Source organism: Mya arenaria, chromosome 11 (genome assembly GCF_026914265.1).
Source record: "Mya arenaria isolate MELC-2E11 chromosome 11, ASM2691426v1".
Lineage (NCBI taxonomy): Eukaryota > Metazoa > Mollusca > Bivalvia > Myida > Myidae > Mya > Mya arenaria.
Genome location: NC_069132.1, coordinates 39,480,916 through 39,507,273, shown reverse-complemented (window position 1 = coordinate 39,507,273; position 26,358 = coordinate 39,480,916). Strand labels below are relative to the sequence as shown.

The window sequence follows — 26,358 nt, the reverse complement described above, 5'->3', positions numbered from 1 at the left end:
CTTTATGTCTTTTAAAACATTTCAAAACTGACAAAGGTGCAGCAACCGAGATATCTTCAAACGAGGATGTGAATAGTGAATAAATATTTCCTGGCAAAGAACATTTGTAAGGCTGTCATCAGTCATCAGACAGCTAACGATTTAACCTCTGAACACCTGCGGCTGGGTGGTTATGAATGGGTTACCAATCCTTCCAAGATTTACTCACAGGCACGATGAATAATTGAATGCTTAGACAACGTTTATATTCATTTCCGGAACTACAATATGTACTGACTCAGAATAAAACTCAACTTAAGTTAGGTAAATGTATTCGGTTTTTCGGTATTTATTCAAATCTTTCATTACTCTAAACATGTTACAGTGAAGTGTAAAATCACAGCGACAAGGCAGGATGATTGAAAGACAACTCCAAAACGCAATCAACAAGTTCTCCGCACGACTAAGCTTTGTAATATTATAAAACATTTTGTTTTACTTTTTTCCAATGAAGAAACGTCAAGTAGACACCAGGAAGTTTTAACACCAAGTCAATAACGTATGCGATACCTATTGCTTGTAGTAAATATATATATAAATATAATCACGTGCGCATATTTGTCTTTGCCGTTTCAAAACACCCACGTCACTGTCGCTCTAACATTCGAAGCTCAAGCTCATATGTAATTGTATATAATCCGATTGTGATTCTTTGAACAATACTATAATTACAGAGATACTTGGATGGTCTGTTGTCTCCTGAAACAGGAATTGACATATATCCTTCGGCTTTGTTGGTATTATTCTCATTGAACTGTGTACTTCATTGATCTTTATTTGATGAATGAATTAAGGGAACAAATTCGGTTTGTTTTTCGTATTATATTTTTCCAGTGAACAAATAACTTACGATCAGGTAAGCTAAGATTAGTTTAGTTTGTTTCTTAATTTGGCTCAGTGAATTACAATACATTTTGCTTATGTTTTATTATTGTACCATTGGTGTTAATTGTAAATGTGATTCCGTTTTAATTGTGTTTTGTTTTGAAACGATATTGTTTACTGATTACGGTTATCCTAACCTAAATGACAAATGCATTACAGATAAAGTTAAGGCATTTTATAATACTGTTCTTTAGTTCATGTAAAATTGAATGTGGAATACCGCGAAATCTCAAGGCCAAACATTTGTAATTGCAATACAAATGTCTGTATTTTTATTATTTAGCATTTTTCCCAATACGTTAAAACCTTTTTAATGGATACCAACATAATATTGGGTCAACGGGTATTTAAACTTTCATACATCGAATACCTTAAAACGTAAGTACTTAAGTTCAGCGTCAAACGAAAATGTGATTATATGACATTTGTAACATTTTTAAACACAATATTTTAAACGTTTTACTGACTCTTCCTGTCACTTAGTGCGACTAATTATAATCATTATTTAATAAATTATCTAAACAATGTTTGACTTTAAAATCGACAATGAAATATAATATTTTTAGATGGTTACTGAATAATAAATAGTTATTTGACGTTTAACATTAACACCTTTCTCCTTAATTTTTTAAAACCAATTTTGTTTGTTATTCCAGTTGTCTGTTAAGCAAATTCTCACGTATCATAATCCATTAAGATCCAGGTATGCATTGACAGAGATATCAATATGAGAATCTATTAAATATTATTCTATTTTGTACATTATCATTAACCATATGCCCATTGCTTTTAGCAGACACGAATACAAACAGAAGGCAATCATTTCCTTGCAGAGTATGTAAGTTTTAAGAAACACTCATCATCTTTCCTTCCTCGTGGGATGGGCTGATAACCTTTAACTAAACTATAAAAAAGAAAATGAATACAAATGTGTTTCTATGAGTTCTGATCTCTTATAACAATCCATCATCAACCCTCCATTTCAGCAGTGTTGTCTTCTGAATAAACATACGTTTATAATGTTGGATTAAAATAAGAAAAAATATAAAGTGCGATCGTGTCTGAATCTTCTGAGTTCATGCAAATTTAACAAAGCCCTTATAGAAGAAAACAAACATCCATAGTCCCTGTTTTAACAACATATCATCATATGTTTGTCATTAAAACACTCTTTGTCTGAATTTAAGGTTAAAATATATTTCAAGGGGTCTAAGTATGTTAATGCATGCTTAATTTAAAATGCTGATCATATAACAATACAATTATATGTCTAAAGTACTACTACTATTGATAAACGTTTGCTCAAGTGTGGAGACTTTGTCAATACGATTAAAAAGCAGTGGACTACAATATTCAATGACTTTCCCGAGGCGGCGGAAATGCCGACAGTTCTTGATGCAGGCTTTTTAACATTCATGCAGGCTGTGATATTGTTGTCTGGTTTGTCTCTTACTCGTTGATTACTTTGATTGGCTTTGATGTCTGCCGCTTTAAACCACCTTACAAATACAATTCCATTGTATTATCAATAGACTGTCATTAAATGATCAAATTGAACCGATATTTATAATCAAGATTCTGCACTGAATAGCTATTTTTAAGTAATATGAAAGTTTTGCACATTTTCTAAAAGTGTGTATTTAGTTCATTTGTTTTCAGAGCGCGTTTGTCTTTTCACTTTGAATGCACTAAAGGAGAAATATTATGCCGACATTCATAGACAGGTTGTGATAAAACAAGAATCAACGGTTAAAAACACTCTTGTTTATTAGATAATTTCAGCGGTGATTGCGTCTTTTTTTAATTATATTTGTCATCTGGAAGCTGTTTGGACGTGTTCATTATAGGAGTTTATTCGGTGAAGTTTATTCCGTATACATTGTTAAATACTAATGAGTGCATGGAATATTTATAGACTACGATCAAGCATTATGCATGGAAACAGAAAGCTATATATATAGCTGTACAACAATTTTGCAATAGGACGATTGCTAATTTAAACACTATTTTTGTCTTTGTTTGCATTCCTAGGCACATACAACAGCAATTGTTGCATTGGGTTTTAATTGTAAAAGTAATCCCTTGTGAGTGATATCCAAATGTCGACACTACTGATTGTAAGTTTGGTGATGTTCATACTGACTGTTGGTGTGTTTTGATTCTGATGCACACGATATCTGGTTGTATATGAAACTGAATTAATCAATCAATTTGAAAACAATTGGTAATATTTCAACAGTATAAATCATTTTCTAACCTATAATCAAAACAATAAATAGGAAGTAACATTTTTGAGCTTGATTCATGTGCATCAGGCATGCGTCCTTTACATAACACAATATTAAGACATTAAAACACGCCATACTAAATATATATTTTTTATTTAATTATAATTATTTGACATTTTTCGTTTACCTTTTTGTGATACCGTCTGTTTGTTGGGCTTACGGTTTCTTAAGTTTGTGGACACTCAGATACTAGTTTAATTTTTGACCCTTTTTCGCGCAGATTTAAATGACAGAATATATTATAAAAACAATATTCTTTTTTTGCTAAGGGTACTTTTATATGAGTCTTGGTCTGACATTCATTGCCTTGGCATAATGAACTATTGTCACTATCACTCTGACAAACTCAGCTAGAGCGCATACGTGACTGTAAGCAAGCCGATTGGAGTTCCTAGATCATTGATATTAGCAATACGAATACTTGGACGATCTGTTGTGTTCTAATAGCTATTGGCAAAGTTGATCATTCTTGAATTACCTGTGGTGAATTAGTGTGCATTTTATTTCGGTTTGTATGGCAGTATAATTAAGGGGAGGTAATTCGTTAATTCATTGGTAATCGTTGTTCATTTGAGGGATAATTATAATAACGAGGTAAGTATTTTTACACATAATTTATATATATATAAAAACTACGTTTGGTCTATGTGACGCAGGCAATAAGAATGTTTTTGCTCTGTAAAATATTAGAAAATCAAAAGAAAAAAAGATCACCATTTGTTGGTCTATTTATTTTCACCATAAGACATATTGTGCATACAATGCTTATGGTACAACTAAATTGGCATGGTAAAATAAAATACTATTATACAGCAATATTGAATAACTAGTAAGACTGCATGAATTCGCAAATACATCATATTAAAAACACATAAGCTTGAATATAGAACAGGTTATACTTTGATAAAATGTCCATTGCTTTTAGTAGACTAAACATAAAAACAGCAGTTTTGTTGTAGCGAATTTTTTTTTAACAAATAATCGTTTGTCTTATTAATCTTGCCTTCGTATTTCGGAGGAATAATGACCTAAATATTTACCATTTCAGAAGGAATACAAATGTCTTTTTTATTAATTACGAATGTTCATTATACACCAAAATAACTTCAATTGCACAGCAATTTGGTGTTGTCTTGGAAAAAAACAGAAATTCATAATAGGAGTCTGATTTAAGAAAATGTATGAAGTGCCATCGTGTCTATATGTTCTCATTAAATGCAATTTTACAAACACTTTACAATAATGAGGTTTTTCTGGTCTAATGTTTCATTTTTATTTAGAAAGCAAAACTCCAATAAAAGGCAGACTTAAAGGTGTGTGTGCGCTAAGGTTTCCGTGCTATATCCGAAAGAATGCTAAAAATCACTAAGCATAATTGAGTCTTTGTTGTTGCTTAGTGGTAGTTTCTGCTATTATTTTATCATTTCTAGCAGTTATTTAATGTACACAAAAATAAACTTTACATATTTTGCAAGCAATATCTCCTTAAACATCAATAGCTTTTCATTTCTAGCAGTTCATTAATGTACTCTAAAACTGACCAAGCATTGTGCAAGCGATATCTTCTTTAACTGACGCATATACGAGAGTACGCATACGTTAGTTGTGCATACAGCGAATTGTACATTGTGATTGTAAAATGGCCCTATGGTGATCTAATTAGTGATGATTAAATAGTAGAACTATTGTACCTGTTCTTTTAAAATTAAACAAACAATTGAAATAACAGGGGCCATGCTCTCTGATCAGTACTGCTTAAAATGAGAGTAATTGTACCTGTTATTTTAGAATCAAACTTCCAATGGTAATTACATGGACAAACCTTGTAACTAAAACCATACCATAGACGTGTCCAATGGCAAAATTATTCCGATGAGTTCGCTATTTATTTTGCTTACAGATGCTGATGTGTGTGTAGGATAAAATGCATTTCCTTACATTTGTTATTCTTATAATTTGGAAGGTATTCTCTCCCCGATGCATTTTCACAGTTTAAATCTTTGAAGGAAATTCTGTATTGTCGTAAACATCGGATAACGTGTTTATTTCACCGTTATTTCAGACAAGTATGCTTCTGTCAAACTACAACATATTTCAAGAGTGTTAATGTGAAATGTTTGTCACAATGGTGTTATGCCTTTAAATACCAAGGACGGCATTCCACATATTGTCTGAAGATATCTTGTAAAAGGCAAAATAAATCAAAACGCAATAACCTAACTCTGAATAATTTATGAATGCGTTCAGATGTCAGCTATTATATCAATTAATAATTTGTTTTTCAATAACTTGAAACAATCTAAAAGTGGGTTATGTTTACAAAATCTAATACAAATTTAGATGTATAGTCTTTATAAAACAATTTGTGTCTTCACTGTTCAATATTATGGTTTATATCATTTGAGTATGCCGTTTAATGCTGACTAAAGACATTTTTTGTTATGTAATGTTATTTAATAGCAACGTAAATAAGGCCAAACAATCACATGTTAAGGTACCTTTGAACGGCCAGTTAAGGCATTTGAAGCTTGCTTATTATCGTCCAAATATATTCTATTAAATGGTACATTTTAAATGCTGGTTAAGATAGCAGTTTCAAAAACATTTTTTTTTAAACATTAATGATGTCGCCATCATTAAATTAAGTCATTTATACATAAATTGTAACATATAACTGCTTTAATAGTATTCTTGACATATCTAATAAATAAATTGCTCTGTATTGTGTGTGTGTAATTAAGCGACGTTTAGCGAATTTAGCAGTAAATCATTTGATTCAGGACATAAAATAGAAGACTCATTTAATCCATTCCGTATTACATGACCGACCTCTCACGTTATATCGTATGTCTCATGCCGTGTTACAATTGTAAACACATGTGCTTAGTGTTGACCTTGATGTCGAAAAAGCATATTTCACACAGGTAACTGATGTCAGTCAGTGTGTATATTGGATGAATACACATGATACCAAGGGTGTACCAGAAGTATCAGCCAAACAATGTCAGAGTATTCCGGTATTTCACCATAATCTTTCTGTGCCAAAATGTCCGTCAGAAGTGAGAAAATATTAATTAATAAATTTTCTTTCCCGAGGAACAAAACCTAGTTACATTGACATTCTATGTACCATTTGGCTAGAAATTTCAGTTGTTATCGGAAGATGTCAGGTAAAAGGAAAAATACATCAAAATACGTTGACATTACCTCTAAATAATCTATGAGTGTGTTCACATTGCAGCTTTTATATGATTTTTTTTTCAATAAGCATTGTAAAATGGAGTATTGTTTTACAATGTTGTACGACCTGACTTATTTCTAATACAAACCCTGAAGTGTGGTATTTATAAAATGAAGTTTTCGATATATGCCTTAACATATTAAGCTTAAAATAACAGGCTGCAATAAATGCATCTGACAGGTGTTGCAATTGTGTGTAGAGCGTAACGAGTAACCATCTATCAATGAACAGAGTCCAACCTTTCCGAACAACCCTAGAACACGCCTTTTCAAAATTCAGAATAAAGCAACGAACAATCCTCAACTACAATGTATTCAATGTAGAGAACAGCCAAGCGCTTATCGATTTAGTATTTAGCAATATAAATAGACTATTCATATAAAAATGTTTTTTATCGCCTGGCAACAGCTAAATTTGGTACACAAGGTCCTTATTTGCCGATGGGTTTTGACAGGTTGAGCACGAATAATAAGGCGTCATAATTACCAGATTTCTATACCGGATCAAATTACTATAGCGACTTACATCTTGTTAGCGACTGGTTTCCACTATAATTCTGTATTCTCTTCTTAGTTCCTTTGGTATTTTAAGGCATATGGAACAGAGACTATTTTAAGACAATACATGAAATATGTCGCCAATGTGTCTACATGTATCTCGTTAACTTATGCATATTTACCAATATCCTAACATAAATAAGTCATGACTGATAAATATAAATATAGATCGAGCATTTGTGGTATTCTCATAAACCTTTTGGGGATTGTCTGTCATACCTTTTACGAGTCTTACCAACACGTGACATAAAAAGTGGTCAGTTCGAAATTATTATCAATATAATCAAAATAAGAAAACCTTGCATTAATAACGGACCCAATTTCTGTTTTATGAAATAAATCATTTGAAATGCCGGTTAAGTTAGCGACAATCCAAACAATTGACTAATACAATAACATTTGTGAAACTCTACAATGGCAATAACAATTAACAAGTCAAATGCAAGTTTGAACCACACAGACTCAAGTAGCATAACGCTAAACAATAGTCCTGCGGAGCTAACACCAACTCTCGTCATGTTTAAGTCGTATAAAAACAGACAATCTCAGTGATAATTCTGTTGTTGCCACCATGAATTATTTGTATATAACTACTGTAATAACCATTTTTACCATAAGTCATAAAGTAATAGCCTTGTTAAGTATTTGCGTTATATAGCGATGTTTGTATGTATTTAGCGGTAAATCATCAAATCAGTACACAATTGTGTTAATTACATACCATATTTATAAAACCTGTTTTCTGAAATTCATACAATCTGTCCAAGGCTCGCATTTTTATCAGTTTTTGAAAACTCGTTAACTGCGATGGAAAATTAAAGCCGCTCACGTTATATTATCAACGTATATCTCAAGCCGTGTCATATTCGTATACACATTTGATTATTGTCGTTCTTAATGTCAAAAGAGCATATTTTACCTAGGTAACCCACGTCAGTATATAACGGATGCATACCATGGAATTACCTGATGCATCAAATATTTAATGTCAAAAGTAATCCTTTATATCGCCATTACCTTTCTATGCCAACATGTCCATCCGTAGTGAGGAGTGTTTTTTTCGAGATAAAAACATGCAAGTAGAAATAAGTAAACAGGTAACTCATGTCAGTGTATGTATTGGATGAACACACTTAATACTTAGGGTGTACCTGAAGTATCAACCAACTAATGTCAAAAGTAATCCTGTTTATCGCCGTGACCTTTCTGTGCTAAAATGTCACTTCGTAGTGAAAAGTTACTTACATTGTTTTTTTTCCAGAGGATAAAAACAGCAGGCACGTCAAAAAATACCAACGATCTGGCTGGAAAAAATATTTCAATACCAAGTCTGAACAGTTGTTTTTTAAATGCGGTGTTCTTGATAGATCCTTACGCAATTTATATATTGATAGAAACCGGAACCTAAACACATGTGAATAGAACCTAATTTAACAAGGCGATCTCTAAATATTAGTTTCAAACAATTGAAATTGATTTACAAACTGTTGATATTTCTCCGAAATTTTATATTCAGAATGACTGATTTGGAAAGCCACATATTGTCATGTTAAATATGATGTCTGATGATGACTTTAATTATAATATTATATCACATTATCGCTTCCCTAAGCATCTCAACCATTTTGAGGCTATCGCAACCCATATGCTTATTGCTGTAAACAAAGAAAAACAACAACATATAAACATAAAACTATCTGGATGAACACATCAGGCTTTTATCATTTAATGAATGAGAAAACCTCCAATTTAGATGGAAGTCAGCATGAGCTTCATTTAAAACCAATTAATAAATTGATCAAGCCAGGGGTTGCAGCAACTCCCCCTCCCCCTCCACCCGCTGAATCACTATAATAATACTAATCGTTTTCCGAGATTGAAGTTAAACTGAGTCCCGTGTTACAGTGCTATACCCTAGCACTTTTAAATGAACAAGGGTAATTCTAACCAAGGCAACATTCTGTCCATATGCTATGTCCTTAGCAAGGCTTATACTATCTTGTTATGCCAGTACGTTGCGAAATATTAGTATGAATGAGTATTGCCGTTGTACATCTTAAAAATGTTTTGTAAATTAATTTTATTATCTGACGGCAGACTACCAATTATATTAATACTATAATTTATAACAAAATGCCTTATTCGAATTATAAATTATATCATATTTGAAGCAGTGTTCATGGTAGGAATGCAGAATTTCAACATTATTTGCCAAAACATGTAAAGCAGGTTGTAAAGTAATTACAGTATTATATAAATTGATGTGGCAGTTTATTGATGCACAAACGAATTACTAAATTTCGTCGACGATGAAACACATAAAGAAAGTTTACATGCAAATGATTAGGCCATTGTAAATTGTTTATACTTATGTTCCAAAGCATACCTACCAACATCAATCTCAAGAACAAAAACAAGCATAACTACCAAACTTATAAGTCTTTGTGATCTGTACAGCAGATCTTTGGCAAAGCTTCTCAGCAATGCAGAACTTTAAGTAACTTGAAGTAACGGAAGCTTAAAATGTTGACGGTAAACAATATACTTCAAACATATTTTATTATTATGGTAGCTTCGTAAACGCATTTTTTTCTCGCTTGTTTTAGATTATTTCAAAGTTGTTTGTATGGACTTAAAGACCGTCCATCTATCAGGCAGATAGGCTTAGTATGACCATATTTTTGAAGTTTCCCTAAAAGATGTGCGACTCGTAAGTTATGAACTTCTTGATTGTGAATTTGAGGGGAAAAGCGTTATGCATTGTTGCTTACGTCTTGTCTTAATCGTTGCATGTAAAAACGAGCAAGTTTACCATATTTGACGCCCTATATTTGACGATTCTTTTTATTTGTGGATAGATCTAGTGTATCCATATCTGAACGGTATCTGAGAAATAAATACGAGTGGATTCTTTCTTATCTTGCTATGTATGGCCATTTTTTCGAATATCATAATTTGTGTCTTTCTCGTTAGAAATTAATACGGGTTGGTTCTTTCATATCTTGCTGAGAATGGACATATTTTTTAGAAATCAATATTTGTGTATTTCTCGTGAGAACTTAATACAAACGGATGTTTCTCTCTCTGAGTATTTGGTAATGTCTAGCAGTCATTGCATTGACAAATTACCTATTGTCGCCGTCACACTGGTCTACTAGAAGACCAGCATCAAGGCCGATGGGATTTCATAGAGAAAATCCCCCTGATATTCTGTTGATTACTGAAACAGGAACAGGAATAGTAATAGCCGTTGGCCATGCTGGTATTATTTCTATGTTAGTCACCGTTTAATTTAAGAGAGAGCTCTCGTTAAGTTATGACCTTTATTTGAATGATTATTAATGCTCGGTGAAGTTAAATCGACATTTTATTTGTATTCATGACAGTAGTGTTTGGTTTATTTGACCCAGTTATTGAGCTATAAAACATATACAATACAACGGAAAAGAAACCACATCTACATACATATTGATATACCGTTTATCATTCAAGGAATGAGGTAAGCGGATACAAGTTACCGTAGTAAAGAAATGAGGTCACTTGGTATATATTTTTTTCGCATAAATTGGTCCATCTTTATTTTGTGTATTCCTATTTATTCATATGCGTTTGCACTTTGTATCTTAATGGTATTTGTATAATTCGGTTGGCAGAACTGTTTAAGCGGGTTCCTGTCTCTGTAGAAGTTTGTATCTGTACTTTTGAACAAGAAAAGTTACTGAAATGCGGAGTCATAACGGATGCTAGATGGTTTTGTCATTGACGGCACCGAGTTACTTAAAACACGTCACAAGATCATGACGAAGCGCAGAGCAAGATGTTTCAGTTAATAAAGCAGACAATGAGCCGATTGTTAAGAATTAATTATTAGACGTGTAATGCGTTTGTATATGTTAATATATGTTAATAAAACAAATACAGCTAAAACAATTAAATATAAGTCTTATATATCATTTTAAATACCGCGTGTTACAAGTGTATTCTGAAATGTTTTTGCGATTTTGTACGACCAAAGACATTTTATCATAATGATTGCTTGTTGTTGACTATCACCATCATCTAAATAACTGTTCTGAACGGAAATTATTTCGTGATCGAATGTACACTGGTAAAATCCATCGCCTACCATTCTGTTGAGTCGTATGTCTGGAATAGCATAAGAGCGTTAGATCAATGTTCAGATCATTAGGCTTCTTTCAATCGCTACTATCTAATGACATCTATGACAAAACGCTTAAAAGTTTATAAGTATATATTAAATCAATGATCGTGTTTTATACGAAGATATCCAATACAAGAAAAAAAGTCAGAATGCATTTAATTATCCTTTATCCGCTAGCGAGTTCAAAAATACAATAAAAATTACAGGGAAAAGCCATCAAATGGAAAATCCAAAACATAAACCTTGTTAAGAGTCCGAATGCAATGACAAAATAACAAAATAATTGAAACATAGACGTAGAAACACCACATACACAAAACAAACAGATTGCACACTCATTTAAAAAAAACTAACGGATAAATGTTTGGATTACCGCCTTGGAAATGTCAGAGAAATACGAGGCCACAAGAAACACGAGTCTAGTCCCAAGTTAATTTTTCCAAATCCTAATTATCTTTGATTCTACAACGGCAACAAATAATCTCTCATATCATTTATTTTCAATTATATTGTAGCAGAATTAAATGTTTGTCAGAAAAAATATACTTTTAACCATATCATTCAACACCGGAATTGGGTTAATTATCGTTAAACGTGAATAGAAATGAGAACCTCACTAAGTATTAAATAAGTAAGGTTCGGTACTGGTTGATTAAAGAGCCGTTAAAAGTATATTTGGTTTACTGTTTCTCTATACAGCATATTTAATTGATTATAGTTGTCTAATTTCTTGTTTGTTTGCATCTCAAAATACATTTGAAAATAAACTTTTGAGCCAGCTTGTTAAAGGGACTAATTGAAAGATTTTGTGTTGGCAATCCATTTTTTTAAATTGTTGAAATTAAATATTTTACTTACAAAATGAATAAAAACAAAACAGCAACTGCCAGATACTTATTCAGACATAATTTATTAAAACGATTCAATTTTCAATAGCGTTACTAACGCTTTTCGGCAAACAAAAGCATCTCGTGTCACATTTTCTCACAATTACTAAACAATAGAGCTCATTTGAGCTTTTGTAGATGTCATTGGTACAAGCATTTTGTGTACATTTCACACGAAATATCGATCATTGTTTGATCCTATAAAATTCGAACAAGTCCCTTTAATACAAGTATTAAACCCTCTAACAAACTGATGATTATTTTAGAACCCCAAGGCATGTGGAGAATTTATACAACATTGATACTCCTCCGAGCGGCGTCGAATAAGTTGTATCGTATCCTATATCGTCTCCGGATTGATAAAGGCAGTGATAATTGGAAACTTATTTAAGACAATAAACGAAATGTGAAGCCAATATCTACCAACGTCGTAAGAGAACAAAACATAAACAGATGTTATTACCACTGTCAAATATTAAATTGTTGAAGCTCGATGATCACGTCGGTGATCATTAAAACATATTTCTAGAAAGGCTGCATGGGATATGTCTTAAACTATTTGACAATTGCACAAGTATTTTGAAAAATAGAAATGGTTAAACCAACAAAATGATTCGTATTGCTGCCGATGTCGAAATTGCATGTACTTCATGAGTAACCAATGTGTAGTAATACATGTGTAGTAAAACATTATCAAGATGCACCTGCATTACAACCAATAAATGTCACCATTACTTATGTATATCGCATTTTACTCTCTGTGAACTCCAATAGACATGAGCTGTTTGCGATAAAATTTCCGACCATTATCACCTTCCCAACTATACATCGTCAACGGCTGACAGTTAAGAATTTCGCCCTAGGCAAGAAATGAGTATGAAGACACAGGACCACCCATTTTATCACCCAGAAGATATGAGCATACATTTGAGTTATCTGGTTGGAAGATAAACTTAGTGCAAGTTGATTCGGTATTCCATCTGAGATTTAAAAGCATTGATTATAATGTATATATTTGGTAAAAAATGCTCTGCATTTATAATATTGTTTTAAAGAGGTCGTTTAAATTCCACAGAGACAATTAATGTAACCTTACGAAAACCCTCAAGCTTGTCACAAAACTTGTTTTCCTTTTACTAGATAACTGTTGCCTCTTTACATGCAGTTTAAAAATAGTGACACTTTCGGCGATCAATTGAGTGCCAAGCATTTTGTACTTCGTGCGTATTGTAGATTTACGTTCAATGCAGTGTTTACCTACACCATGATAGGGCTAATGCAATACGTTGATTTAACTGCCAACAAAAAACCCATCTTATAAATTTCGCTTAGTTATTAAGATCGCACTCTGTCGGCCATCAGTGGGAATGGTTCGGTAATACGTTTCCATATAACGGTATGCTACTACCTATGATAACAATGTATTACAAAATACAACAATTATAAGTACACAAACAAGCCCAACGGCTTAAAATGTTTGCTATGTCCTGTTAAACGGATAAAGTCCAAAATGCTGAGAACTCATTGCTGGGGAGGGAAGTTAAACGGTTTATAATAGATATTACAATGACACTCACAGGGACAAGGAAGTCGAAAATCCCAGTTTAGAAGCACAAAGCAATGGCTTCTACGACAATGAAGTAGAGACACAAACGTATAAATACCATATACACACATATAAACAGCACAAACAGACCAAACTCTCATGAACTTGGTTATAAGCTATGCTTGCACTGTGGTGTTTGCCACCAAAGTAGTAGTTTGCATGGTAAGCATGTACTTTTTTCAACATGGTCAGCCAAAATAAAGATAACAAATCAAAACCATTTATAAGAGTAATATGCACACTTCAGTGCGTTTTATTGGTGCACCACCTCTTCAGTTAAACATGAAAGAGTTTACAAAGAAGATGATTAGCAAGAACAATTCTTTGAATGCAATTTTGAAAGATGATGTACTGATTGCTTGAAAGTTCTGATAATGTGGCGTGATTTCCTGTTCAAATACTATTATCAACAAAAGAGGTTAGGCTATGTTGGTAATAAATACCATGTTCACCATTGCTGAAAGGCTGACTTTCTTCAAATTTGATCACTCATTATATAGCAAGTTTGAGACGTTAAGGGCATTTTATCGCAATATCAAGTTATAGAAAAAAGATTTCGTGAAAATATCATAATGAATTAAGTGAGTTAATTGCAAAGTCACCTGCAAAGTCAGACTCTCTGTTAAATCGTTACCAGTATAATCTTAATTTTGGAATATTACAACTGAGGATAATCAATTCGAGAAAGAGGTCGAACCTTATGTTTATACGGAGTACTAATTACAGTTTAAATTATTCTCTCTAAAATATTTTCTCAATTCTGCTTTACTGTTCGTATAAAAAATAAGCATTGAAAAAACAGCATTCTTATTACAATTGCTGATTGAAAGCAGAAGTTATGTAACAAAATATTGTTTTGAGAGTCTCTCAACTATAAGGCATTTTCTTAAACTACGCTAGTGTAATATATCTTGACATTGATGTCATTTTGCCCAACTGATTGAGCGACAAACATTTTATCGAAAAATGAATAAACTCATCATTTTTTCGACAAATATGTCGCGTGATTAAAACAATTTAAAAGCCAATATTAAAAGCATATTCGTTTATTCAAATAAAGCGCTGGGTTTTGAACCGTAACACCATCAAACAAAAAAATTGTTCGTAAAACCTAATGTTAGCTAGTTAGGCATTTCGCCTTAAAAGTCTTTGGGGTGATTTAAACGGAACATCGATGAGGTTAGTAGGTATAGTAATTGACCAGTTCTAAATGTTGTAATAGAAGTTGATGAGTTGATGAATTATAGTTCCTAGTAAACGAGCAATGCGTCCTCCTGACAAGAGTGCATAAGTTAAATGGATAATATTAGGTAAAGAATGTGGGCAAAGCAAGTTCATTAACAACCTTCTTACTAAGTTCGGGGTCCTTAGACCTAAGCATTATTTAGTTACCAATCGAGCAAAGTTTAGTCTACCGAATGATGGCCGGACAAACGACTGACCGAAAGACCGACATTAGCTTTTTCGAAGTGGGTCATAAACATGTGTAAAAAGATTGAATACAATTTACGTCGCCTAAAATACTTATTATTCTGTAAAAGTTATGTTACATAGCGTAAAAAACAAAACAATCTGTTTAACTTATCTGTAGCAGAAATCACGTGAAGTAATAGTTTCTTGGCAGAATATCTTCTTGTAATATTGATATGCTGAGCGTACCACTGGCCATTTGTAACAGTATAAAAACCAATGGAAGCACAAAAAACTCTGTTACTAGAGGGAAGCACCTCACGAGAAGGATGTAAGGATGTGTTCTGAAACAGGAATAGCTGTTATAACCCATACTGGTAATATAAGATATACATATTTTTAAGCGTATTATTAACTTTTGTTTATTTGAAAACAGTATCAGTTGACAAAATCCTTTGTTAATATTTGATAATAAGTTTATGATTGTGAATTTTAAATATTTTAGAAAAGAAATGCGCTTGGAGAACGTAAGGTTGTGTTTTGAAACAGAACTAGTGTATGGTGGATATACTTGAATAACCAAACATTATGTTTTTTACTTTTATTAATTTAATGTTTGATAGCTACCAATGAATACATTGTTATTGCATGATACTCATTTAATTGTAAATATATTTAAAAATAATAGGAATTCTGATTAAAAGTGAATAAACCATACCAGGAAATGACTCAGTCTGTTTGTATATGTCGTGCAGGGCTTAAATCAGTTCCGAAATTGTGTTGAGAAATCTATATATTATCCTTACGTTCAGTTGACTTGTATGAACAAACAGCTGAAAATTGTGTATCATTTGAATTGATTGTTGATTAAATTCATTCATTTTTATTACCTACCTGGTTTATGTTTGGTTCTTGTTTTTTCTTAAGGGTGTTTCATTATAATAAAATAATATAAATTATCGCGTTGAGTATACAGACGGGCAAAAGATTCTTTTATATTAAATGGAAGTGAATACTTTTTGCTTTCACTTTTCGAATTATAAGTAAATACTAACTAATTTCTCTAAGAGTCAAATTATATTTTGGCTACCTTGACTGTACAAAAAGCAGATCGTTTCGAAAACAAATTCATTTCCACAACATATTATTTTTCTTTTGCTCAGTTTTCTTTGGAATTTTGGCGGACTTAATAAACACAAAATATATGCGGGTGTTATTTTATGTTCGAATTAATAATTGTCTAATTTAGAGAAAGAGAAGTCCATTTTAACAACTTCATAACAACACATTTGCGTTGTCTTTAGAAACATGCTGGCGTTCAGTATTTAAGTATGGACTAAACTAATGGTCAAAACATTTGGTGCCACTGTATCTTTGATATAGTTCTAAAGCTGCATATATTGTCAAGAAAAAAACTGAAATACGTCCTGTTAACGTTACCAATGTTTCAACTGTAATACACATATGATTCTCGAAATATATCATGTGAATATGTCTAGAAAGTCTTTCTATACATTACGTTCTTTGACCTACCAACACTGTGGAATATTAAACATGTTATAGTAAGTCAAAATATATCTGCAATGCTTTTTAACTCTTACGATAGGCTCGTTCTATTTTGATACTGCCTATTTTAAGCAATTATACTTAAACGAACATTCTTCGGACTCACTACAATTGCAATTTTCTCTTTGTTTCCAGAATCCATTTGCAAAAACAATGCAAACGCCACTTTAAAACATACAAACCAGGATAACATAAATAATAATGTCAACACCACACAGTGCGCAGATTCGGTGCGTTTGATAACTAAATATAATTTATTTTATTATTGGTTTGAAATGTATCTCAAATCTGATTCACGGTTTGCCCACCAAAGATACAAATGATATTCATTTACGAGTGTATGTCATCATGGTTGAAACTTTAAATAATTATAAGCGCTTGTTTAGATCTAGCAGAACATTATCAAATTATTTGATTTATTTGACGTATTGTTTTTGAAATATTGCCACTAGAAACCTGCATATCTATTTTACCTTTCGGTGTACACAGATCGGTATGAACTGAATGGAAAAGAAAAATTGACAATTATAACCTTCTTCATCCTAAGATGTTTCTAACTTCGACTTTTATTCCATCAGACATTATTTACGGGTAGGATATTAATGGTGTGCTGATGAAAGAGAACCACCCATTGAATTTGTGTTTTGTTTGATATGAATTTCGAAAGCATGTTTATTTGTTTGTTTGCACGTTTGTTTATAAAAATGAAAAAAAAAATCTTTAAAAAACTAGTGAGCAAAATTTACCTTTTCCCTATATCATTAATATTTCGCGTGATATTCCTGAACAAAAGTAGTATTTTGCTCCCATCTTAGAATACCATTATCGAAAAACATCACGAAATTATTGTTTAATAATGATTGTTTCATTCTTCTTAAACTTGTCTGAGACATGAAATTACATTTGCGCTGTTTGATGCAGTATGGTATCAACAAATATTTTACTTGTAGCATTTGGTAATTAAAAAAGGGTGCATAAATAACTCGAAATATCTGTTGAAAGTCCCTGTTAAAGAGGATTATCCAAAATATCAACTGAGTTACAATACATTTGGTACATTATAGCTCAAGTCTTAAATATTATCTATGATATTTTATTTTGTAAGTAGTTCTCACGGATTTTAAAGGCAAAACTGCAATATAATTTGCTAAAAAGCATTTAAGAGAAACTTATCGAACAGTTTTTACTTATTTGTTCGTAAGGTGATATGTAGTAGAGCCTCCGTGATTGATAAGTGAAACAGCTGATAAAAATTTCAATTTTATTTGATATTGTGTTCCGTCTTGACCGTCATAGTAATGTATCAATGTGTATGTCTAATGTTTATGCCAAACATCATACGGATCTTGTACATGGACGTTAAATGAATATTGATTTTGTCATTTTTCCTTGTGTTATGACAACTGGGAATAGATAAGCGTAATCATAATACAATGATATATGCAGTATAGTTGATTGATTATGATTTTAATAATTTGATATAAACAGGCCAAAGCTAGTTTGCCCTTGATAAAAATATGACATCAATCTCAACACAGTTTAACTTGATTATGATTTTGTTGATGGCTCTGAAGGGAAGAGGGAATAGTCAATTACTTCCAATTATTGTAATCAAATTGGCAAAATCGGAAATAAATGATAGAACGAATCAATTATCATCTCCTGTTATAGATATTTGAATAGCGTTATCATTTCTGCGTGTATCACCTCGTCACCTTTTTTTCATTTACATAACTAGTTTAAATCACATATATTACAATTTTTTGAATTCCATATTATTTACGTACTTTATTGTTTTCAGCAGAATTGCTTTAAATGTAATCAGGACATACGTTGTTTGCAATAAGTAGTGTCTGAAGATGTTTGATGCGGAAATATGATAAATATATGTTTTAAAAGCTATGTAGCACTGGCTACCTGAACGTGATTGACGCTGAGAACAAACGAGGGTTGGCATTTTATTACATGCTAAAGAGTTACTCGTTATGTACTGATATAAACATTGATAGAACAGATTCATACTGCGAATATTTTTATTGAAAAGTACAGGAACAAGGGCAATGTAGTACATAGTAGTGATGTCACGCAGTTGTGGGAATACCGAAATTTATAATATGTCTTACTTATAGCTGAAATAAGAAAAAAAGACGAAATAAGAGGTCTTCTTTTATATACTATATAATTCATGACATGGGTGGACAATGTTTTGCATTTAATAATTCATACTACTGATATAATAAGTGTGTTATTTCTGTTACATCCCATGTGCAGATCTAAAAAAACATAGCAAAAACAACCGAACAATCCAAATGGTTTGTTGATAATTGATTTTGGCCATAGGTGTTTTAACTGTCGACGATTCTTTATTTTGTAAGTACAAAAACCTGCATATCATGGCTTATCAGATATATGGATATATACATATAAGTAAAAGTGCAAGTATTCTACAAGCAAATACCCACTATGGATGTGCTAAAAAAAGATTAAGACATTCACTCCTGGAAATACATCAAAACATTTCATTTAAAATGTAATTAAGATCGAAGAACGTATCAGCACTTAATCTTAAAGATGTTTGAAATCCCCCAGATTTCTTTATGCTAATAAGTGCAAACAGTAGGACAACTGTAAGTGTTGGCCTTATGCTATTGATATTAATAGGCTAATATATCTATTTGTTTGTATTTTTCAGAATTCCGACAGCTTGATCTAAATAAGACAGAGCAAAACCGTAACTGTCCGCAACAGACAAGACCGGACAACGTGGGAACAGAAGAGCAGAAAGCAAACTGTAAAACCAATTATTTGAAACTACCCAGCGTTTGTGCCTATGTTTAAAGAATTCTGGAATTTCGGAAAAATTGCTTGTTTCCGGAAAGGTTTTGAATAAACACATCTGGAATAGACGCATTCAAACGAGACTAATTCAAAGTTTACTGCCAATTACTTACTACGCTTGGATTACTTTGACTTTCTTCCTAATCGTAAAACGGTATTGTAAAGATACTTAACCATACTATTGGTTTCGAGTATTGAGGAACTATTGAGTGGTTTACGTGATTGAATTGGTTTCAGTTATATACGGTAAAAAGAGTTCTTGAAAGTTCTTGAAAGCCGAAGGTGATTTGAAATTTGCAAACTATATTCATAATATCTTAATACTATCAAATTTAAAATTTAAAGTGGAATTGCCATTCTTTTTATTTATGTTCAAACCGAGATGTAAGCTATGTACAATTTGCTCAAATTTTAAATTTCTAAATGAACATGAACAGTGAGCTTTATACTCGAATTACTATATTATTCCACATCAGTGAATCAATTCTTGGAATTCGACGAGACAAAAATCATGCATTTTTAATGTATAAAAAGAAAAGGTGACATAAATGATCCAGTTTAATAGACGATCATTTACAAAATATACTGAAGTTTGTGTCAAAATTGGTATAAAAGCCAATAATTGGTGAAATATCTGTCATCAAGATGAACGAGGGAGATAATAATAAGATAGTGAACGTATCGGGCGACAAATACCAGATTTCACCAGGACTTGGTGACGGTATCTTGAACGGGACGGATTGTTTTGAATGGTGGTGCGTTGAACACACCACTCTGATTGTTCTGGAAGCCGTGGCCATCATTCTGTGTCTAGTGGGCAGCTTTGGAAATTTAGTAACTGTGCTTGCTATATTATTCTCAAGCCTCCGATACAGCGTAAACTGTATCTTGATAGGCAGTCTCAGCTTTGCTGGATTTTTGTACTGCTCGCTAATCATGTCGATGCAAGCAGTGATTTTTCATAGGAAATCTCACAAAATACCGCACGACTTCTGCTCTGCAGCAGGAGGGATTCGTTATACCCTGACTGGAGTGATAATGGCACATTTAGCTGCCATTGCATTGTACAGGTTTCTGAATGTCGTTTATATCAATAAGTACAGATATATGTCAGACAACCGACAACTCGTCATTTCACTTATAGTTTGTTGGGTGTTGCCCTTGATTTTCACCATTCCTCCTACCTTTCGGGTGTGGGGTGCATTCCGATTTCAGTCCCAGATTCTCTCGTGTACGTTTGACAAAAGTGCTGACCAAAGCAACAGAGTTGCCATGGTAACCGCTGGTTTTATTGTACCTTGTCTTTTTATCATATACTGCTACGCCCGGATTGGATTTACCGCTTACAGAAGCTTTAAACGTGTAAGTCGATGGAAGAGCCACTCTCCCCAGTCAAAGGCAATACGAATTTCAACAATGATGATGTGTATATTTTTAATATTTTTCCTCGGTACCTTTCCCTACTTTGTTTTAAACGTGACGGACAAAGGTTTCAAACACCCTATTCACCACATTTGGACAACTATGTTTGCTTGGGTGTTGTACTGTTGTAACCCTGTAGTGTACACTTTGATGGACAATAACTTCAGGTCAGCGTACAAGAAGATATTGATGGGTGATTGTGAAAAAAATCCTGTTAGGAGAGCTGGAAGTACATTTTCACGTGCAGCTTCTGTTTAGATATGAAATATTACATCCATTTCATTGTCATATTTTCAAATTGGAAAATTATGTTGTTTCAAGTCCATACTAAATCAGTTTGAGATAAATTCTCCATGCTTTAAAAAGGTGAAATATTGAAGTTTACACTCTATACCTTCTTTTACCAGTTTGTATACATGTTTCAAGTTCTGAAAGAGATTGTGCACTAATTTTTCCTCCATTGAAAAAATGTATATCTGTATAATGTATGTATACTATGTGATTGAGTGTGCAAAATGAGGAACCTCGTGGAGGGAAAGTCGAGTAACCTAAATGACATAATTTCCTTAGAAAAAATGTGTCGATGAAAGAAAACAAATCTGTATGATCAAACGATAAGTTTGTTTTCCCAATATGAAAATGTATTTGATGATATTTAGATAAAGCGTTAATATGTATACTTTCTTGCTTTAATTAATGGATTATACATATTATGAAAGCTATTTAATATGTTAAGATCTTTGTCATAAAACTCAGTTTTACATGTCAATGAATTTGGTGCAAAGATATTCTATATATATTTGTTTTGTGCTATTACATTTTGAACTAGTGTAAACATGTTCAATCATATTGTAAAATCGTTATTGTTGGTAATTTGATGATTGAAAATAAAATTGAAATTGTATCAAAGGTTTTTAGATTTAATTTCTCAAATACTGTTGTGTATAAATAGGCTTGTTCAAAAACCTTGATTACGTGATAATGTTATTATAACAAAAATATATCATATTGAACCTAATAACGGCAAAAAATATTTGCAGATCTTTATGTAATAAAAACATTTCAATCTAGATAGTTTAATTACAGGTATAGATAGATCTATACTAAAAGTTTAAAAGGTCGTCCAATTATAAATTATAAAATCGTTTTTCGAAACAATCAACCAAAAATGAAAAAAAAAATATCTGTATACGACCCACGATATAGATCTGGCCTCTTTTGTTAACCTTGTACCAACCACAAGCCCTGCTTGTAACAAACACAGAAGCACACTTTATAGTGTGTCTGGTATCAGAAACAAAAAATGAAGCCGTAATCAGAAGTGGTGCAAATTACTTAACTTCTGCAAGTTGTCATGCTTTGCGTTCATGTCCGATGAAACATGTCTTCTTTAGTGCCACTCGTTTTATATTTTACTGTTTCTTACATGATTTGTTTACGTCTACGGCTTATACAGGTACAAGACGGGCAACAAGGTGATTTGAGTATGGTTAAAAAGAGCCCAAATTATAAACAACTGTAACATGTATACAAGAGGTCACAGTTATTCAGCATCAATGAACTCATTCCAATATTTAAACGACATTTGAGTATCAATAAACAAATTCTAGCATTTCGGCGGCATTTGAGTATCAATAATTCAATTCAACATTTTATTGCAATAAACTTATCATACATGTTTATAGCAAATACAAAATACATACATGTGCAAGGCATGAATTTAGACTTATTGGGGAGTTGTTTGGGGTTGGGTGTACACTTTGTTATTGATGTAAAGTTTGTCCCCAGCAAATCGTACACAATGTCCTTTCTGTTTTTCGGCAGAAAAAATTGGGTAGAGTTTCTGCCGTGCGTCCCGCCCTGATTCCAGCATTTGGAAGACATTTAAGTATCAATAAACCGATCACATCATTTGAGCGACATTTAAGTATCAATAAACTAATTCTAACACTTAGGAGGCATTTGAGTATCAATTAACTGATTTCAGCATTTAAGCTACATTTAAGTATCAATAAACTGATTCCGACATCGACTACATTTGAGTATAAATAAACTAATCCTAACATTTACGCGGCATTTGATTATTAATAAGCTGAATCCAGGATTTGAACCACATTTAAGTATCAATTAACTGATTCCAGTATGTGGACGACATTTTAGTATAAAAAAAGATATTCCACCATTTGAGCGACATTTAAGTATCATCAAACTTATTCTTACATTAAGGCGTCATTTGAGTATCAACAAACTGATTCCAGCATTTTGACAACATTTAAGAATCAATAAACTGATTCCAGCATTTTGACAACATTTAAGAATCAATAAACTGATTCCAGCATTTGACGACATTTAAGTATCAATAAACTAAATTCTTACATTTAGGCGGCATTTGAGTATTAATAAACTGATTCCAGCATATGGACGACATTTAAGTATCAATAAAATGGTTCCATCATTTGGACGACATTTGAGTATCAATCAACTTAATCCAGTATTTGGACGACACTTTAGTATCAATAAACAGATTCCATCATTTGGACGACATTTAAGCATCAATAAACTGATTCCAGTATTTGGACGACATTTAAGTATCAATAAACAGATTCCATCATTTGGACGACATTTGAGTATCAAGAAACTGATTCCAGCATTTGGACGACATTTATGTACATGTATCAATAAAATGATTCCAGCATTTGGACGACATTTAAGTATCAATAAACAGATTCCATCATTTGGACGACATTTAAGTATCAATAAACTAATTCTAACATTAAAACGGCATTTAAGTATTAATAAACTGATTCCAGCATTTTAGCGACATTTAGGTATCAGTAAACTGATTCAAACACCGACTTCATTTGAGTATCAATAATCTAATTCTAAAATTTGAATAAAACTGATTCCAACATTTGGACTTAATGTATACAGTCAGCAAAACCGCCATAGGTTTAAAATGTTTCTATGACTTTCAAAACTGGTTTTCGCAATTGCAAATATTGTCTGGTAGTTGCGATCTATTTCAAAATTAACGTAAGAACAAGAAACATTGACAACAGGTAAGTTAACGAATTGTTGACACCATTATTTCTTACCACCTGACTTTTAACGATCAGGACGTTTCATTCTTGTTAGTTATTGATTCAACGTAACATAGAACAAATAAGACACTTGCATTTATATAAGACACATTCAGACTTTCAGCGCGAGAAAGAACTTACGTAGGTGGAACATTGTACTGTTTACATTGGTATGTCTGCTTTGTACAATTCTAAAACATCAGAGATATTCAGGTGTACGTGCGTCTTACTGTAAAATTGTTCTAACCTGAAGCATGAAGAATCCATTGTTATCGCGATATTTGGTGATGCCACAGGGAACATGCATGTTTATCTTAAGAAGTTCTTTGAAAATCTTAGGCAATGGCTTGTTTTCGAATAATAACTGTATTGTATTATAAGTGCACATTAAGTTCATGTTATGATAATTTTATAGACATAGTTTTATTTTGAAACCGCATTCAATCTGTGGCGTTATTTCTTATAGTTAGAGATATAAATATGGTTTTCAGTTTCTATTAATGGGAAATGGTGTTTTGACTATTTTTGTCAGCTGATGGAATGTTGCAACTTTGTATTTCATGTAACAATTTGTATTGAAACTACTTGACGTTCACTAGAATCCTGTGTGTTGTACTTGCTTTTTAAACAAAAAAATGAAAAGAAAAAAACAACAATTTACTAATGAATAGAGGTTCTCTTAATAACTGTCGAACTCTTATCAGGTACATGCTAATTTAAGGATACATATATATTTCTTCCAATGTCTCGGAAACATCAGTCTAATACTGCAAATAAAGTTTTGTCTGTTTCTACTCAAACGTAATCTAATGTAATATGACGACCCTTTTCTTGTTAAGGATCCGGCTACATTTAATTTAATTGTTCCCTTTTTACGATATTGACATGACATATCTTACACAAAAAGTGCTTGGAGAACAAACCCGAATCTGACAATAAGGCATTATCAAATTACATTGCTCATTATTAATTATTATAAATCTGATTCAAATATGTAATTATTAATGCATGCAATCAGCTACGGCATGTGCTTAAAATGTTCACATTTGTTTTGTAAATTATCACTGTGGGAAACCCTCAATCACTGGTAAAAACAGTCATAGACGTCTCAAAAATAGAATCACGGGAACTACATAGACAAGCCCAGTAGTCAGAACGTTTACGATTTTCCTGTTTAAGAGACCATTTACGGGTCATCTCACCAGTCATATCGTCAGATCGCTTTTTCGGATCAATTATCATTGAATGTAACAAAATATATCTTAAAACATACATTTTGGCCTGAAGTATTACGCTTGGATAATTAATATCAACTTCTTGTATATTTAACTTTATGTCTCACACTCAACAAGTTATTGTCTGAAGATCGTGATCGTACGACATCTTGTCGTCTGCTCGTTGGTTATGCGGCCCTAACATGCACATGACAGAGAGACACATAAAGCAACAATATCATACAGTTGTGGAAATATTGGCGTGGTCAGCACAATAGGGTGTTCACTAATGTATCACTTCGTAGTATCTGTTCTGTACAAATTCAGGTACCTCGTTAAGAATAAAACTAACATAATCGCGAATCCAACATGCACACGACAGAGAGACACATAACGCCACAATACAACAATGTCATAAAGTTGTGGTAATGTTGGCGTGGTCAGCACAATAGGGTGTTCACTAATGTATCACTTCGTAATATCTGTACAAATTCAGGTACCTCGTTCAGAATAAAACTAACATGATCGCGAATCTCTCACAAGCTGTAAACTGGATATACGATAAAAAACACATTCTCGGTGTTGAGCACTGCCATCAAAAATGGCGAAATAAATGTCAAAATAATTATCTACTTGATATAAGAATACATATTTCATTTTGATAAGCCAGAATGATGAATTGCCAATGTCTGAGGTAAGTTTGTACGGGTCAAACAAGCATGATGGTTTTATTAGCACATAATTCGATATGCCGAGTTCAATTTTCTAAGGAAAGGTAAGAAAGGAAATAATCGCTGTTATCACATGACCAATGCTAATTTGATCAGTTTTCAAAATTTGGCTTTATTACACTTTATAATCTACTTGATATTAATTTTGATAAACAGGAATAATAAATAGCTAATGTCTGTGATAAGTTTGTATGGGTCAAGCAAACGTTGATGCAGTTATTCATGGACCAATGCTAATTTGATCAGTTTTCAAAATTTTGCTTTATTATTCTCATTAGAACGCTTGGGTTCTTGTCAATAATTTAAGATTAAAGAATTAAGAGTGATTTTTTTTATTATGTACATTGCCACTTTGTCAACGGAATGTGTTCCATGATATGACGTTATCGATGCCACAACATCTCAACCATTTAGAGAATATCGCAACCCCTA

General features: G+C 32.5%; 1 protein-coding gene across 11 annotated transcripts in view; it reads left to right on the top strand.

Moving 5' to 3' along the window:
- The window catches only part of LOC128207121 (G-protein coupled receptor moody-like), a 199,629-nt gene extending 177,830 nt beyond the window's left edge, over positions 1–21,799 (top strand). For 10 of the 11 annotated variants that reach the window (XM_052909882.1, XM_052909881.1, XM_052909875.1 and 7 more), the window contains one exon: positions 19,334–21,799. In XM_052909882.1, the coding sequence (XP_052765842.1) occupies positions 20,125–21,159 (1,035 nt within the window). In that variant the 5' untranslated portion in view covers positions 19,334–20,124 and the 3' untranslated portion in view covers positions 21,160–21,799. Of the gene's footprint in view, positions 1–3,702; positions 3,807–19,333 lie in introns of those variants that run through there. The other variant, XM_052909885.1, reaches the window with a different exon arrangement.
- Positions 21,800–26,358: the final 4,559 nt, after the last annotated feature.